General features: G+C 43.9%; 1 protein-coding gene across 1 annotated transcript in view; it reads left to right on the top strand.

Moving 5' to 3' along the window:
• Positions 1–17,648, top strand: part of SCN10A (sodium voltage-gated channel alpha subunit 10) — a 76,896-nt gene that overhangs the window by 27,767 nt on the left and 31,481 nt on the right. Inside the window, exons 11-14 of the mRNA XM_088798257.1 lie at positions 1,273–1,566; positions 3,984–4,092; positions 9,691–9,929; positions 11,604–11,777. Coding sequence (XP_088654383.1) covers positions 1,273–1,566; positions 3,984–4,092; positions 9,691–9,929; positions 11,604–11,777 — 816 coding nt within the window. The remainder of the gene's footprint in view (positions 1–1,272; positions 1,567–3,983; positions 4,093–9,690; positions 9,930–11,603; positions 11,778–17,648) is intronic.

The following is a 17,648-nucleotide window of genomic DNA, read 5'->3' on the forward strand; positions in this document are numbered from 1 at the left end:
ACCATAGGTGAATTCTAAAGTATTAATGACCAAGAAGGCACTATTTGTCAAATATGGGGCCAAATTTTTCTTCCAAGTGTCTTTATTGGTTAGCTTAGTGCCCAAGTGCAAATAATTCACTCATCCCTTTTTAATAAGGATTTTCTGACTCTGTTCCTTTGCTTCAAAAGTGGGAAGGATTTGTGGATTTTAATGAGTTCCATAGTCCTTGGATGTATATTCTATGCAAAGAGTGCTCTGTTTATAATACCAGGATTGCAATGATGGTTGCTGAACAGGATTGGGCTCCAAATTATCAAAAAAGAAAACTTTAGTTCTGTATCATAGGAAGATAAGTATGGAAGACTCTCACTGACAAGATGTTCCAACTTTAGTAGTTTAATAAATAAAAGGAACTAAGGAAGGGGGAAATTTTCAGCAGTATGATCAGAATTTGGTAGAAAGCTAATGTTCAGGTTTTAGAAATCCTTTATATGACCCTATGGACAGAATTGATTACTTGTGATGGTCAGGTTTCCACAGTGGTCATGGGTAGTGGCCAACCCAGCATATTGACTCTCCAGGAGCTCTGGGCTTATGAATTAGCTCCTTTTCTCTGGCAACTGTATGCCACACAGTTCCCTCACAGGAAAATTTTGATGAGAAATGTTTATTGATTTGGAGGAACGGCATTATTCTTCCAGGAAATTAGGCTGTAACTCTCCCTTCAATCTCCCCATTGTTGACTGTTCAAAGTTTGCCTCAAGGGATCCTGCAACCTCATTACATTACAAAGCCCTTGTCTCCTTCACAGCACAAACACTCACATCGTAGGCTGAAGCTAATGAATTGTAGAACCTAATTTTCACACAATAAAGTGCACTCATTCATTCAACAACCATTTACCAAGCCTGTTCCAGAACTGGATAGTGAGCGTAATAGTCTCCTTAGGTCACAAGTTTGCCTGTGGAGCAGCCCGATGGTCAGAGGCTGGCACATCCGAGTGAGCTCCAAGGTGGTCCTCTGACACTATCTGCTGATCATAAGCATCCTATAATCTCTCATCCCTCCTGGCTTTTTCCCAGGCTGTGTCAAGAATATTCTTTTTCCTTCTTTTCTCCCCATGTTTACTGAGAATACGCCTTAGATCTGTATCTTTAATTTGCTGCTGGGAGGTCATAAGAATAAGGTCAAGGAAATGGGAGTGAGTAGAGGGCAGTGTTGAGCTCTAGATTTGCCTACAAAACCAGCTTCCAGCCTCCTTCTTTCCTGCTCCTCTGGGGCAATGTCTAGTCTTTCCTAGGCCTCGCCTCTGGGAGACGCCGGGCTAGCCATGGCAGTGTGTTCCATTTCCGGGCCCCTGCCCGCGACGGTTCATTCCCTGATGGGGTCATAGATGATGCAGTCTTTCTTGGAGATCGCGACAGCCGTCGGGGCTCCGTGCTTCTGGGTGGGGGTGCTGGCCAGCCACGCCCCCTCCCTAGGAGCCCACTTCCTCAACCCACCAACCCTGGTTCAGGGCATGGAGAAGATGGACACCCCACAGTGCCCACTGGTGATCTTGGCCCTGGAGTCATGGAAGTCTCGGTGAGTTTGTGAATGTTCCAGAGTCTATGGGGCTGCCCTCCAGCTAGAGCTCAGCCCAGAAGCCCTGAATGTCACCCCTGGAAGGGTCCTTTAGCTATCATTCTGCCTAACACCTCCCATCTGCCGCCTCTTTACAGACAGCGAAGGTGAAACCCAGAGAGAAAGATTGGGTTTACCTGAGGTCAAACAGATTTTCTGGTTTACTTTGCGGTACAATGAGACAGATTATTTTCCAGTTGATCTCTTTTTTTTTTTTTTTCAGTGTTTCTCTGTCCCCACTCAGTACCACTGCTTTAGGGACAGGCGTGCTTGTTTTCTGGATGAGTATGAGAAAAATTGAAGGTTCTTCTCTTCCTGCCTGTGGGTCTGTGCAAGCTACCCTGGGCTTGGCAAATGGGACCCAGAGAAATCCTGGGAGGTACCCTGGACAGATGTTAGCAGAAGCAAAGTGTCCTTTGCTTTACTCAAAGAAGCAATAACTTGCCAAAATGCACAACTTAGGCAACAGTGACTAACTGACCAGCACTCTTTATTAATAGTAATCACAGAGTGTAATGACAAACCAGGGGCTCCTCACTGGGGTGGGAGCCATGACTTCAGGTGAGCTCCCCCTCCAGGTACAGTAACGATGCTGCCAGGGCTTTTTCATTTACCCTCTCTGGCTAGCCAGGGGCACAGAGCAGTGTGCAAACAGACTTGTGAACAGACCACTGTATGGCTCTACTGACTTGATAAGTCTTACAGAATTACCTCAATTCCATCTCTGATTGGATCTCAGGAAGAAACAGATGAGTCACTCCAATGGTCAAGTGGAGAGAGTTTAGTGGAGTATTTACAGAGGGGTGGGCAGGGCTGCAAGAACTAAGAAGGAGCAGTGAGGCCCCTAGAGACTAGCACAGTGGGAAGCTGCAGGTGCCTTGCCTGCAGGGGTGAAGGAAAGGACCAGAACCAGGACTTAGCAGGAGCTGCCTCTGTGTATGAGAGGTGGCCTGACAGAATTGGTAACCTCAGGTGGAGGACTGCAGTCCCAACCCAGCCACTGCCCAGCAGGGAAGAGCCAGGTGGTAGATACCAGACTCCTCTCTCCTTTCATCCTCTGATCTCCTATCTGTGCCTCCCAATGACCAAACTGACCAGACCAGAGAGTGACTGTGATACAGTTTGTACAAGTCACCCTCCCCAAGCACAAAGCTGGGCAGAGAAGGGAGAGTCGGTCTCCCAGGACCCACAGAGAATCACCAGCAGTCTTAAAGTCAGTCTTCAGGGCCCCCTCAGCTGTGCTTTATCATTCTAGAAAATGCTTCATTCAGGATACCTTGTTATTGTTCTCTAGATTGCCACTTAGATAGTCCAAACTTAATGCATTTTAGTTAAATTATTTAGCTTGTACAAGATTAACTCTTTAAGCCCTTCTGTGTCATGAGGACCTGGGTTTCAATCACAGCCATGCCATTTACCAACCATCACTTTTAGCAAGTCCTTAAATGCTTCAAGCCTCTGTGTCTCCCCTTGTAAGAAGGTTTCTAAATCGTTGAAGAGTTACATGTAATAATAAAGTACCTACACTTATATATATGTGTCTGACAAATAATAGCAATATCTACTAGTATCTTTTGTTGAGTCCTCATCGTTGGAAACTTTCTAAACTTTACGTTTATTAAGCACTTACCATATGCCTAGGACCTTCGTCTCTGGTAGGTGTGCAAATGCTTGTTAAATGTGGACTCTGAATGGTTTATGCAGTGCTGAATAGATGCTGTGGGCCTTGGACTCCCCACGGGCAGGTTATGTGTGTGTCTAGAGTTAGGAGCCTGGCTCAGAACCCAGACAGAACTTCCAGGGAAGGCCGAGAGAAGGAAGCATCAAAAGGATTGTGTCAGACAACTAACAACTGGACATTTAAGACACGCAAATGTTCCCTCAGAAAGAAAAGAGATTGTGTGGAATTAGAACTGGGTTGTATGCTGGGGAAGGAAATAGGCCTATTAAAAGGGAAGTTGAGAAAGTTGAGGATTCCTGTGGAGCAGGAATTCTGTGTAAATGTCAGCTCCAGAGGACGTCTCATAATGACTTCCTGGCCCACTGTTCCTTCTCCCTTTGGTAGAAACCTCCGAGACCCTTGAGGTAGTCCCGTCCCCACCCTGGTACCCAGGTCCAGGGGTTTGCAGAGCCTCAGGTGAGCCTAGGTCACTCTGTTAGCTGCAAACCTGGGCTCTCGTTGCACCCAAGCTCTGTCCTGAGCTCTCACCCCAGGTTCAAGCAGCAGCCCAGTTTCTCCAAGCACAACTGCCTAGGATCGTAGTTTCCCTGGGCAACTCACAACCACAAAAGACTGACCAATAAGAAGCTGACTGACCTATCTTTGCCACTGAAGACTTCAGGTTGGGGGCATGTCCTGACTGTTTGTCTCCCGGCAGGCATTTGATGCAGGACAGAAGACTTTCTTATCAGCAGAATACTTGAATGAACCTTTCCGAGCCCAAAGGGCAATGAGTGTTGTCAGTATCATCACCTCCGTCATCGAGGGTAAGTGCTCCAGGTACCAAGCTGTGATGAGTCCCCAGGTGAGCAGCTGTGGCGATGCCCCAAACCCACATCAAAGGGCACCGACCTCTGTGTCCTGGGATCCTAAATACCCCTTTGTGTGTGTGTACCTTTGGCCCCATTGACCTTAATGAATGTGAGTTTTTCTTAATGTGGATCATTTCTCAAAAACAATAAATGACATGTCTGGGTCCATCTCAAAGTTGTTCAAATTAACAACTGCTTTAAAACTAGATTTTAAAAAGTGATCCAGCGGACACCAGAGAATGCAAAGCTACCGCTCAGGTGTGCGAGACAGTTAACAACCTTTAATTTTCAAACATGGCAAAATTATCCTGCCATTTTCCTGGCTGTAACTTTTATGATTATAACTTATGTCTCAAGCCCCACTATGCTGAGCATTGGAAGATAATTTAAATAACTTCAGTCCATTTGACTAAATTCTCGTTGACTCAGGGTTTCATCAATCGAGTGGGAATCCACATAGTCTCCCCAGGGATGTGTTTAAGTTTTGGTTGCTTACAGCAAGCCAAGGGAACAGCACTGGATCACGGCCACCTGACACTCAAGTTCCTAAAGACCATGGCTGCGTCCTCCTCACCCTGAGTACAAGGCCTGTCTTCTTATCCAGCCTTTATTTTGCCTCAGGATATGGAAAATATGGCCTTAGCCATATCCAGTTATTTATCTCCCTTAGACCAATATAAAATGTTGTGGGCTAGAGGAGGGAGAAGAGAGCTTGGATGTAAGTATTTTCCTAAGAAGGGCCCCTGTGTGCTCTCCTTCCAGCCCTGGGCTAAATCCTAACTGCACAGGCTGGACAATAGAAACCAAAAAAAAAATGAGGCTGTATCAATTTGTAATCCCACCAACAGTGTATAAGGGTTCCCTTTTCTCCACAACCTCACCAATGCAACTGAAAAAAAAATTTTTTAAATGAGGGATTTGAAAACAAAGCCAATCTGTGCCTTACTTTCTAGGTGAAGCCAGAGGTGGCAGGCTTTAGAGAGAGACCCACATGCCCAGCGTGGCACAGAAATTGTAGGGTAGAATGGACCAGTAACGTTCCCATGTAGAGAAGGTCTGAGGGAGCCGTGGAGAGTGCCCCGTGGCCCCAGCGTGACAGGAGAACAACTGGTTGATGACCTCGACCCCATTGGAGGTTATGGACGGAAATGAGTGAGAGCCTAAAATAGGGAATCTGGAGAGGCAAAGAGGGAGCAGCCATCTCCATGGCTCTCCCACCAGAGACCAGATGGGAATTACAATGACTCAGATGAAATAGACTTGGCAAAGATTAATGACTAGCTCAACCCTACACCAACCATGAGCCCCCAGAACTCAGATACAGCTTCAGATAATGAAGTCGTAGCAGACATTGAATTCACCAAAACGAAGTCCTCAGGTTGGCTACTTAAAGTATAAATTGAATGCAGTTATGTGGGGGAAAACCCATAATGTACGTTTCTTGCATTTCTGAATTTGTCTTTTGAGAAATGTGTGCACATTCCAGTGACAATAGTATGTATAGACTCTCATAATCGTTTTTCTCATTGATAATTATTTAACAATCACTTTTTACTGTAATAGTGTCTGCACACCTAACATTTTTCATGGCTGCATAAAATCCACCATGTTGCTATGCCCAGGATTTTTTTATTGGCCAGGCGATTGCTGGGAATTCTTTCTTTTCTTTCTTTCTTTCTTTCTTTCTTTCTTTCTTTCTTTCTTTCTTTCTTTCTTTCTTTCTTTCTTTCTTTCTTTCTTTCTTTCTTTTGCTATTAGTCATCAAACAGCAAACATTAAAATACAAACAGCTTGCTTTTTTATTTACTTGCAGGGCTCTCAGGAAGGAGGGAGGCTTCCTCCTTCCCTCTTTTTCAATGTGTTTACTCATCAACAAATATTTGTTGAGCACTTCCTATGTGGCTGGCATTGTTCCAGGTGCTGGGGATGCAGTGGGGAGGAAGACAGAAGCCTGTTGTCATGGAATCTATACCCTGGAAGCCAGGGTGTACAGGGTGTACAGATGATAAACACAAATAGATATTCAGGTAGTGATAAGAAGTAGGAGGGGGAAATTAGGCAGGGAAGGAAATGGTGAGTCGGGGGTTGCAGAAGAGGCTATTTTAGATGAGGGGGTTGTAGAAGGCCATTCTCTCTAAAGAAACCAGAAATCTGAATGAAGTGAGGGCATCAGCCTTGTGAGAACCTGGGAGAGAGAGCGCCAGACAGATGTATTAGGTTGGTGCAAAAGGAATTGCAGTTTAAAAGGTTGAAACTAATTGCAAAAACCACAAGTACTTTTGCACCAACCTAACATTTTGCAGAAATGAGACAGGAATGAATAAAATGGGTGTCCCAATTTAGAGAAGAACAAAGGAGGTCTCGGATGGATGAGAGGCAACAGAGACTAGGTTAAGAACAAGCCCTGCGACCCAACTGCCTGGGTTTGCATCCTGATTCTGCCACTTATGGTAAGCGGTGCGATCTTGGGCTCCATGAACCGCCCCCGTTTTCTCCTCTTTAAAATATACACTAGGTTGTAAATTCCACAAAGGTGTATCTGTTTTGCTCACAGCTGGCTCTTCAGTTCCTAGAAGAGCAGTGCCTGGCACATAGTTGGTACTCAACAAACAGTTGTTGAATGAATGGTGAATGCGTGTGATACCCAAGGTGATGGGGTGGGGGCAGGGGAGTGGTACTAATTTATAAAGACCTGAACTGATGAACAGGAAGAGAATAAGGAATTGTCAGATATCCTAAGGTAGGACAGACTTTCCCTTGAGGAAGATAGTCTGAGAGGAGGCTGGGAAAGGCAGGAGAAACAATGACATTTTTAAGAGAATCTGGGTAAAGGTGACCTTAGGTTAGGTCAAAGACGTCAAAGGTTTTTGAGCATAGGGCAGATGACCTGTAATCTGTTTGGACATTATTTATATCTACTATGCCCATGAAATACAGGAAAGATGCTTGAGGCTGTCAGAGCTGTGATAGGATTTACAAAAGCCATATCTTTGGAAGTGATTGTGCCTGAGAAAGTTTGACCCAAGCCAGTAGAACTTGGTAATTCCCTGAAGTCAGGGTGCATTGATCCTTTATGCTTAGCATGCAAGCTAAGACGTGACAGTTGTCAAAAGCAGAATAAGAAGCAGGAGCACAACAGCCAGCATGATCCAGCCTCTGCCCCGATGATGACTGTGAGAGAAAGACATAGAAAAGTTATTGCTGGGGTGCTGAGTGTCTTGAAGGAAAGTGCAGGACACTAAGGGAAATACGGTAAGTTTAGCCTGGGTTAGGGACATATTCCAGACAGAAAGAACAACAAAATCCCTGAAGCAGAAGACAGCATAATACTTGAAGAAATGAAAAAGCCTGATGTAGCTGGAGCATAGAGAGCAAGGAGGAGAGGGGCTTAAAATAAGGCCAGGGAGGTGGACCGGAGCCAGACCCACAGAACTTCCTAGATCATAACAAGGATTTTGGACTTCATCCTAGGAGCAGTGAGGGGCCACTGAAGGGTTGGAGGCAGGGGAGCTACATTTGCATTTTATAAAGGTTACGCTGAATATGTGTAGAGAATGGAATTAAGAGGGTGAGCGTGTTGGCAGGGGAACCAGTTGGGAGGAAACCAGAGGAAAGATGGCAGTGCCTGGACGCTGAGTGGTGGCAGAAGGGACGGTGGGAAATGGAAGGATTTGAGAGCTGTCTAAGGGGCATAAGGTTCAGAACTTGGTGGTTCACATGGTTCCCCTATAAGCAACTGAAAGGATGCTGGTGCAGTGACAGAAAGGGGACACGTTAGGAGGAGAGGGGATTCACTGGGAAAAGACGAGAGGAGAAGATTATGAGTTGAGTCTGGGACATATTGGGTGTTTCACCCTTGAGACATCCAGGTGGGGAAGTCCAACAGGAAGTTGGCTTTATGATAAATGGGACTAGAAATTAGAAGACGAGGGTGACCTAGAGACACATATTTGAAAGCAGATTGAATATAGATGGTAATGTTGCAATGGTGCAAGTATTAATAGGTAAATAACAAAGAGGGAATTGAGTAAGGAGCGAAGAAGGCCTGGGACAATTTTCTAGGAAACTACCATAATGAATGATTGAGCAGAAGAGATGGAGCCAGCAAAGGAAGTTGGGAAGGAATGCCTGGAAATCAGAGAAGACTCAGAAGAGTACAATGCAGAGAAAGGGTCTAAATTCTTCCAGAAAGAACAGAAAGGTCCAAAGAAGCAATGCTATAGAAAGATCAAGTAAGATCAAGCCTGAAAAGGGTGCAGGAGCTTTAGTCACATGGATGTCTCTGGTGATTGAGCAAGAGAGGATTTATGGAGCACAGATTCGTGGAGTAGGCACAGGCCACATTGGAAGGGGTTGAAAAATAAGTGAGAGGTGAAGACATGGAGACATTGTGTATAGACAACTTTTTCAAGAAGTTTGCCTGTGAAGAGGAGGAGGTAGCAAAATGACACTAGGGTGTGAGTAGAGTTAAAGGAAGATAGTTTTGGTTTTCTTGTGTGACTTTTGTAAAAGTATATTTACATGCTTTTGAGGAGGATCTGTGAGAATGGGAAAGGCTGAAGATGAGGAAAGAAAGGGAACATTCAATAGATTCCGGAAGTGGCTGGCAGAAGAGGAAGCACAAGTGGAGACGTTGGCTGTTAATAGGAGAAGGGACACTTCTTTCGTTGTCACAGAAGAAAAGAAGGCAAGTTTTTTCTGGATTAGCTTTTTGTAGGAGATTCTTTTGGGGAGGAACCATAACCATGTTGCAAGCTAGCAAGGGCATGATTCTTTTAGCCTCTGTATCTCCAAGACAACCAAGAGCAGCAATGTTCCGGTTGTTTACAAAGCTGTGTCTTGCTGTTCTGCCTCACAGACAGGCTGCTTCCCACCACAATGGCATCTCTGGAAGATTCTTCACTCAACATTGCTTCCTGTGCTTCTTTTTAGTGTCAGAGAGAAGTGGAGAGGGGGAGATGAAGGTTGGAGGAGAGAGGGGGAAATGAGAAAGAGTAGTCTGGAGGACTGAAGGAGTGGACTGAAATAGAGAAACATGGCAGGATTCCGGGGCACTGACAAGTGGTGACTCATGAACCGCTAGTGGGGCCTGTCAGCCTGGATGTGTACTTTTTCCAACCAGGTCCAGCTGGTTGGATGCAGGTGCAGAAGTAGTCTGCACATTGGGCATATTAAGGGTTGGGGTTCTGCCAGGCAAGTACAATGGAGGGGGAGCGGGGCAAAGGAATTGAGGACGTCTGCAAAGGAATAGACAGAGGAATGGACATGAACTCTAAGCGGGGTAAGTGGAGAAGTAAGGACATGACATAGGTGATGAGCAGTTAAAAAGGGTAGGGTCCGTGGTTTGGACAACTGGATGGGGACAGAGACTGGATTGGAGTTGCTGAACTGAAGGAACTTCAGAAAGTAGGCCATGGTCCTCAGAGAGAGGGAGGACTGAAGTGGACAGTGGAGGTGGTTACTAGTCATGACAAGGTCTAGGGGAGGTCCCTGGGAAGGGGGTCTGAGGTGGCGCATGGCTGACACCTGTCACTGACTACACCTGTGATGCAGAACTCGAGGAGTCTGAACAGAGGTGCCCACCCTTCTTGACCAGCTTGGCTCAGAAGTATCTGATCTGGGAGTGCTGCCCCACGTGGGTGAAGCTCAAGACGCTTCTCTTTAGGATTGTGACGGACCCCTTTGCGGAGCTCACCATCACCTTGTGCATCGTGGTAAACACACTCTTCATGGCCATGGAGCACCACGGCATGAGCCCCCTCTTCGAAACCATGTTCCAGATAGGCAACATTGTGAGTGCACTGGCAGCCGTTGCCCATGCCGTCATGGCTGTGGGGCTTTGGGTGGGGTGGCAGCATGCCCTCATCGGTTGGACTATTGGTCTAGCTAGCTGAGAGCATTGTGGTAGGGTGTGGACACTGACTTCAGGATGCCAAGTCTAGAGGACCAGGCTGGGCTGGTGGGAATTGCTTTGGGATAAATGAGCAGAGGGAAGTAGCCTGAGGAAGTGGCCCTGTCCTAGGGGCCGCTCCGTCCCCTTTTACAGAACTCAAGACAGCCACTTGAATTCTCTGGATCTCAGCTGCCTCTACCTTGAAATGAAGATAAATGTCACTTCCCCTTTTAAAGATAATTTGGGACTTGCCAGTTTCCTTCCAGAAATGGAAAGAGAAAGGAGAGCATATTTCCAAGAAGTGAGCATAGACCACAGAGGGCTTTGTGGAAGAGATTGTTGGGCTCACACCCCCATTTTACAGTTGGAGAAGTTGAGGTGAGAGAGAGAAAGTCCTTTACCACCGAGACAGAGCACAGTGCCATTTTTAAAAGGAAAGAAAGGCAGGCATTTCTTGGTGCCTACCGTGAGTCAGGTACTTTATAAGTGTTATCTCAGAGTCACAGCAATGCTATGAGATTATCATCACCCTCACAGTCCAAGAAAGAGTGCTAAAACTCAGAGAGGTTAAGTATCCTGCCCAACGTGACACAACCGAAGGTGGAGCCAGAGTTGACCCAGGTTTCTCTCGGGCACAGGACCTCAACCCCAACCCCCACCACACCACACTCACTTGCCTACAGAAGGCACTAGATAGATGCTCTTTGAATCACACAGTTGCAGTCTGGGGGCATTTGGCAAGTCCCGTAAACTCTCAGCCCGTTCTGTCTCTGTAAAAGGGGTGCAATAACCTCCATTTCCCAAGCTGGCAAGAGGCTTTGATAAGAGCAAAGGAGAGAAAAGCCCCTGACCCTGATCTCTGCTTTCTTCTTACCTGCCACACTTTCCTGCTGGTTGTTGTGTGAACCAAGCCGGGTCCTGACCTCTCTCAATGTCAGAATTCTGTCCTAAGACAATTAAAGACACTTGGAGATGAAAGTCAGAATCTTAGACACAACGTATTACTTTTGTTTTTGCTAATAGCTATTATTTATTAATGCATTACTACGTATCTGCCAGGACCTTTGCTAAGACCTGCACGTTCATTATCTCGGTTTTTATGCCCATTATACAGATGAGGAAATTGAGGTACAGAGAGGCTGCATTACACTTGTCCAGGCTTACACAAGCTAGGAAATGGCTGAGTTGGGATTTTTATCTGGGTCTGTGTTGCCCCACAATCCATGCTTTTAAACTACTGAACCAGACTGACTTCACATTTCCCTAATTCTGTAATCATTATTATCCTAGTAATTATCCACTTACTCCCCTTCTTCACCATTCACGTGGAAACACTGAGGCACGGGTTCTATTGCATATGCCCTAAGCACACTGGTCCAGAGATTTCTCTCTGTTGCCACATCGAGTGTTCCCATCCCCAATCCTTTGGGAGCCCGCAGATCATACAGAAACTGCATAAGAGCGAGGTAAAAGGATTTGTTGTTTTGCAAACAAGACACTTCCCCGCTGCCCTATTTGTCACGGACCCGGCCCCACGGACCCGGCTGAGATGGATCCTTGTTTCCATCCGCAGGTCTTCACCGTGTTTTTTACTGCGGAAATGGTCTTCAAAATCATTGCCTTCGACCCCTACTATTACTTCCAGAAGAGATGGAATATTTTTGACTGCATCATTGTCACCATGAGCCTGATGGAGCTGGGTGTGGCCAAGAAGGGCGGCATGGCGGTGATGCGGTCCTTCCGCCTGGTAATGTTCTCTCGGGGACTTCGGGAAACTGCTTCCACACCCAGGGCGGTGCATCCCTGGGAACAGACACTGTCCTTTGGGGACCCCACCAGACAGCTCCCTCTTCCTTTCCTGGCCCTGTGGGAGGGAGCCAGGGCATGGCTCTTGGGAGCTGGAGACTTGGTGCTTTCCACTTACTCAAAGTGGAGGTGTGCCTTCCCTCCAGCCCTGGGTCCCCTCATCTGCACCAAAGGGGGACTTCCCAGCACCCTCCTGTTCTCTTAGGAAACAACAGCAACAAAGATAATCATAGCGGCTCCTGTTTCTTGAACACTGACAATGTGTCAGGCACAGGGCTAAGCCCTTGACAGAACAGGTCTCATGTTATACTTAAAACAACCCTGAAAGAGAATGGCTTTTAATATCCCCATGGATAGGTGAGGATAACAGACACAATGTGGTTAAACGATGACCCAGAGTCTCCAAGCTCCCGAGCGAGCAGCAGACCTGCATCGCAAAGCCAGGTTGCCTGACTCCAGAGTTCCAGCTCACAGAGCTCATCCTCTGACTCCCTGGTGTCCCAAACCACAGCCCTCATGTTTCACACACCTTAAAATCTGCCACCTACTAGCTTCTCGTCTGGGCTCTTCTCCAAACTCAGCTCCGGGGTGCCCTCTACAGGAAGAGTTCCCCTAGTCAAGTGGCTGCTGCCCCATTGCCCACAGGCCACCCAGTCTTGTAAGAGCCACATCTGTCAGATCCCAGGGGAGTCTGGGGTCACTGGGGTCTCCCAATTTCCCAGGCCATCTGGAGGAAGCGTGGTGCCTCTCTGACTCTTGGGAGTGGGCAAGAGGCCCGAAGAAATGGCAGGGTTTGTTATCACGGGTGTCTTGTTCTCAGTGCTCTGATTGCCAGCTGGCGGCCCCGTGTCTAGCTTTAGAGAGAGGTGACTAAATGAAGGAGAGAGTGGCCAGCAATCTCACTAAGTCCACTTCTAGGCCAGAAAGTCTGCTTGGGGCCTTATTGGGGGGCCAGCCACAGCACTGGAAATGGTTTAGCTGCCTCTGGGGTAGCGCACTCAAACACCTACAGGACCTACAGGAACCATGCTAGCCAAGGAAGAGATTTCCACCCTGGATATTTGTCCCCTGAAACAGGCAGGGATGACTCAGTTCGGCCTGGGCAGACCCAGCACAGAGCCCAGCTCCAGGGAGGTTCATGTACACGGAAGTCAGGGTGACTCCTGCCAACAGGTGACCCTGTCCATTATTGTCAGTTGCCAATTTTTTATGAGAAACTAGAAATTCAGATTTTTAGGTGAATATGTTTAACATTGGCTAGTAATTCAATTTTAAAAACGACACACACTCTGAAGGCCAAACCAAGCACGTCCTGGGACACATTTGTGCCATGAACCACTGGTTGAATACATCTGCCCGTGCTGATGGTGCTGTCACCATCCCATGGAAGAGAAGGGCACGGTGGGCCCACAGGGCTCCTGGTCGGTAACCTGGAAACCTGAGAAGGTCAGAATCCAATCACATTTTTGGAAAAACAGATATATCTAAGTATCTAGAAAATGATGACAAGAGACGGGCACCGAGGCCCTGGAGAGCCTGAAGTTAGTTTCCTAATAAAATGTGAACATTTTTGTAATACTTGGGGAAATACAAACTTGGTGTTTTGAGGTCTACGTGCTACGTTTGTTCTGCTTCCATGAAGCCTATAGACTCCACCAAAAATAGGCAGATTTCCTCCACAGCCTGGGCCGACAGAATTCTCCCCCCACCTCCCCGATCCTAACAGGCCGATCACCTCCCAGTTCCCTAACTATGCCCACCAACCCCACACTTTCTTGGGTCTTTCAGTCCTCTTTCACCACCTTCACTTCCCTCATTACCTGGTTTAGAGTTCACGGTCCATCGATATTATTATGCTCTTGAAAACAAACGTAACCACCTTTCCCCTCTGCTCCTTCACATTTTTGTGTCTGACAAAACCGTATCCTAGAGAAGAAGCCAAATATTTCCCTTTGCCATGCCTATACCTGAGTTGTGGATACTACTGCAGAAAATTCACACAGCCCAGCTCATGACTTCCATATTTTTCTTATTAGTAGGTTTTATTGTTAAAAAGTAGTTTTATATTTTTTTCAGAAACATCGAGCAGATCATACAAAAAATTCCCATAACCCCCATACACACACACACACACACACACACACACACACACACACACACAGTTTCCCCTATTAATATCCTCTTACATTAATTAGTATGGTACATTTCTTACAAGTAACTCTTCAGTGATTTCCCATGGCTCTGAGAATAAAATCCGGAGACCTCGTGGTGGTGTACAAAGTTCTGTGTAATCAGGGCCTGCCTACCTCTTCAATCTCCCCTGCTCATTTTGTTCCAGTAAGAGGTTTACTTTCTCTTCCTCACACATAGCAACTGTTCCTGCCTCTGGACCTTTGCACATGTATTCCCTCTGCCGGGAACGCTTTTCCCCTAGCCTTAGCTCATTCCTTCTTATCTTTCCTGGCTCTCATCACACATCACCTATTCAGAGAGGTCCTCCTCAATTGCATTATCTAAAGTTGGATTCCCTCACCAAATTAATCTGTTTTTCACAATTTACAATCATCCTGACATTCCATGAGACAAAAACCAGAGATTTTTGTTTAGCATTCTATCCCAAGGGCCTAGCCCAAGGCCCAGCACATACCAGAACTCAATGAACACCTGTTGATTGAAGGAAGGACGGAAAGAAAAACGTAGGAAAAAAAGTAAGAAGGAAGAAATGATCATTCTGTCTTCATTCTTGCGTTTTTCTCCCTCTCAAAATAGCATCACCTCTTTTCCCATCTTTTAAAGCCTACTTCCATTAATGTGTCTATTGGTCTGTCCTTGTACTGATACCACACCATCTTAATTACTGCAATTACCTTGAATATGTCTGTCTGGAAGGCAAGTCACCCACCTTGTTGGACTTCTTCAAGGATATATTGGCCCCTGTACGTCTATATTCATTTTAGAATCAACTTGCCAAGTTATGTACCCCCATACACACAAAACTGTTTTGTTTTTTCCCCTATTGAGACTACAATAATCTATAGATCAATTCCGGGAAGAAAGGTAACCTTTACATCAGGTAGTCTTCTGATCTATGACAATAACATACTCTCCATTTATTTCACTCTTTCAATGGTTTATAATTTCTGCATGAAGTTTTATAACTTTCTCCATTAAAGATTTTCTCCATATCTTTTGTTAGATTTATGCTTAGATATTTCCTAGTTCATTATGCTATTCTAAATGAAATCTATTTTAAAATATATTTTTCTGTGTGTGTGGTGTTTTTTTTGTTAGCACTTTGGTAGCATTAGTACTTTTGAATTCAGAAACCGCTCATTAATTCTAACAGTTTACCTATATAATCTTTTAAATTTTTGAACAGTCATATTGTATGCAAATAATGACTTTTGTCTCTTATTTTCTAATCCTTATATCATTGCTTCTTTTCATTACATGATCATGTTAATTAGGACATCCAGTACACTGTTGAAACAATGTGTTCATACTCTGTTTCCCCAAAAATAAGACCTAATATTATATTAATGTTATATTACATTACATTACATTATGTTATATTACATTACATTACATTATAAAGACCAGGTCTTATATAATAGTAAAATAAGACATGGTTCTTCTATTAATTTTTGCTCCAAAGGACGCATTAGAGCTGATTGTCTGGCTAGGTCTTATTTTCGGGGAAAGACGGTAGCAACACATCCTTGCTATTTTCCTGACCTCAAAGAGAACGCTTCCAATATTTCACCAGGTCTGATATTTGTGGCAGGTTTTTTTCAAAAGATTAAAAAACACTTATTGGTGTAGGAAGTTCTCTGTTATTAAGAATGTTTATCATGAATGGATAGTTAATTTTATCAGACAGTTGCTCTGCATGTATAAAGATAATCACAAGATTTTTCTCCTTTAATCTATTAAAGTAATGAGTTATATTAATTGATTTTCTAATGTTAAGCCAACTTTGCATTCCTGAGGTAAACCCAACTTGATCATGATACAGTTTTTGTACATTGGAAGATTCAGCTTGCTAAGAATTTGCTTAAAAATTTTATGTCCATATTGATGAGTAATATTTGGCCTATAATTTTCCTTATTTGCATTTTTGTTGCCAATTTTTAGTATGCTAGTTGCCAAGTTATGCTACTCTCCATAAAAAGAGGTGAAAAATATTTCTCTTCTTCTACACCCAAACTTTGGGTAAGGGCAGAATTATTTGTTCCTTATAGGTTTGGTAAAAATCACTAATGAAGCCATCTGGAGGTCAACATGTTTTCATTATTTTCTTAATGGCTGTGGAACTAGTCAGGTTCTCTATTTCTCAAATTGGTTTTGGTAAGTTACATTTTTCTAAAAATGTTCCTTCTTATCTAAATGTTCAAGTTTATTGCACAAAGTTATGTATGCTATGCTGTTATCTTTTAAGAATTTTCTCTATCACCTTACTTATGTCACCTTTTTCTTTTCTAAAAAGTAGTGATGTGTGCTTTCTCTCATCGTTTTTCATTAGTCTTGCCAAAGATCATCAATTTAATTAGTCTTTTCAAAGAACCAGCTTTTAGCTTGTTGATTCTCTACTTCATTGATGTTTTCTGTTTCTATTAACCCTGCATCTTATCTTAATTACATCCTTTGTTCTACATATTTTATTCTTTTCTAACTTCCTAAAATGGAATTTTTAATCTATTTTCTTATCCAATATACATATATTTAAGACTTCAACTTCCATCCAAGAACTCCTTTTATATGTAGAATTTTCCTTATGGCTTAGTTCTGAATATTTTCTAATTTCAAATTTGAATTGTTCTTTGACCCTAAGTTTAATTAGATGCATGGTTCTTAATTTCGAAACATATGTGGTATTTCTAGTTATCTTCATGCCATTGACTTCTAGCTTACTAGTATTATAGTTCAAGAACATACACTGTATGATTTTAATGCTTTGAAATTTATTGATAATTTCCTTTGGCTCAGTGTATTGAAAGTGTTCCTTATGCACTTGAAAAGAATCTGTCTTCTGCAGTTGTAGGCTGCAATACTCTGCATAATCCATTGAGTACAGAAAGTTCTTTGTGTGGTCCAAATATTCTACATCCTTGCTTATTTTTGTCTGCTTGTTCTAGCAATTACTGCAAAAGTGGTGTATAAAAATATCTCCCACTATGATTATGGCATGGTCTATTTTTCCGTATGGTTCTGTCTTGAGACTGTGTTATTAAATGCATACATATTTTAAGTTGTCATATCTTCCCAGTAAAGTGAAACTTTATCGTTGAGAGTTGACCTTCTTTATCCCTGGAAATGCTTTCTGCCTTAAAAATCTCCTTGCCTGATAGTAGAATTTGGTTTGGTTTAGAATTTGCCTCTTATATCTTTATTCATCTTTTTACTTCTAGCCTTTGTGTATCCTTAGGGTTTTTTAATATGTTTCTCATAAACAGCATAGTCAAATTTTAGATTCTTATTCAGTTCTGAAAATCCAGTCTTTGTCTTTTAACCAAAGTATGTAGTCCACTTATCTTGTAAATATTGATATATTTCTACATGGGTCTGTCATTATATTTGGGGATTTTTATTTGTTTCACCTGCTTAAGTATGTTTGTGTTCTCTCTCCTTCCATCCCCCGCCCCCAACTTCTTGATTTATTTTGAATTGTTTATTTTTCCTTGTTCCATTTTCCCCTTTATTGGTTTGAAAACTAAATACTCACTTTCATTCTCTGAGTGGTTACCTTAGAAGTTATAGCATGAGCAGTTAACGTAATCAAAGTATAAAGCTACAATCTTCACCTTTCTCCAAG

This window comes from Rhinolophus sinicus, chromosome 5, assembly GCF_057876585.1.
Source record: "Rhinolophus sinicus isolate RSI-liver-muscle chromosome 5, RSI-T2T, whole genome shotgun sequence".
In the NCBI taxonomy this organism is placed as follows: Eukaryota; Metazoa; Chordata; class Mammalia; order Chiroptera; family Rhinolophidae; genus Rhinolophus; species Rhinolophus sinicus.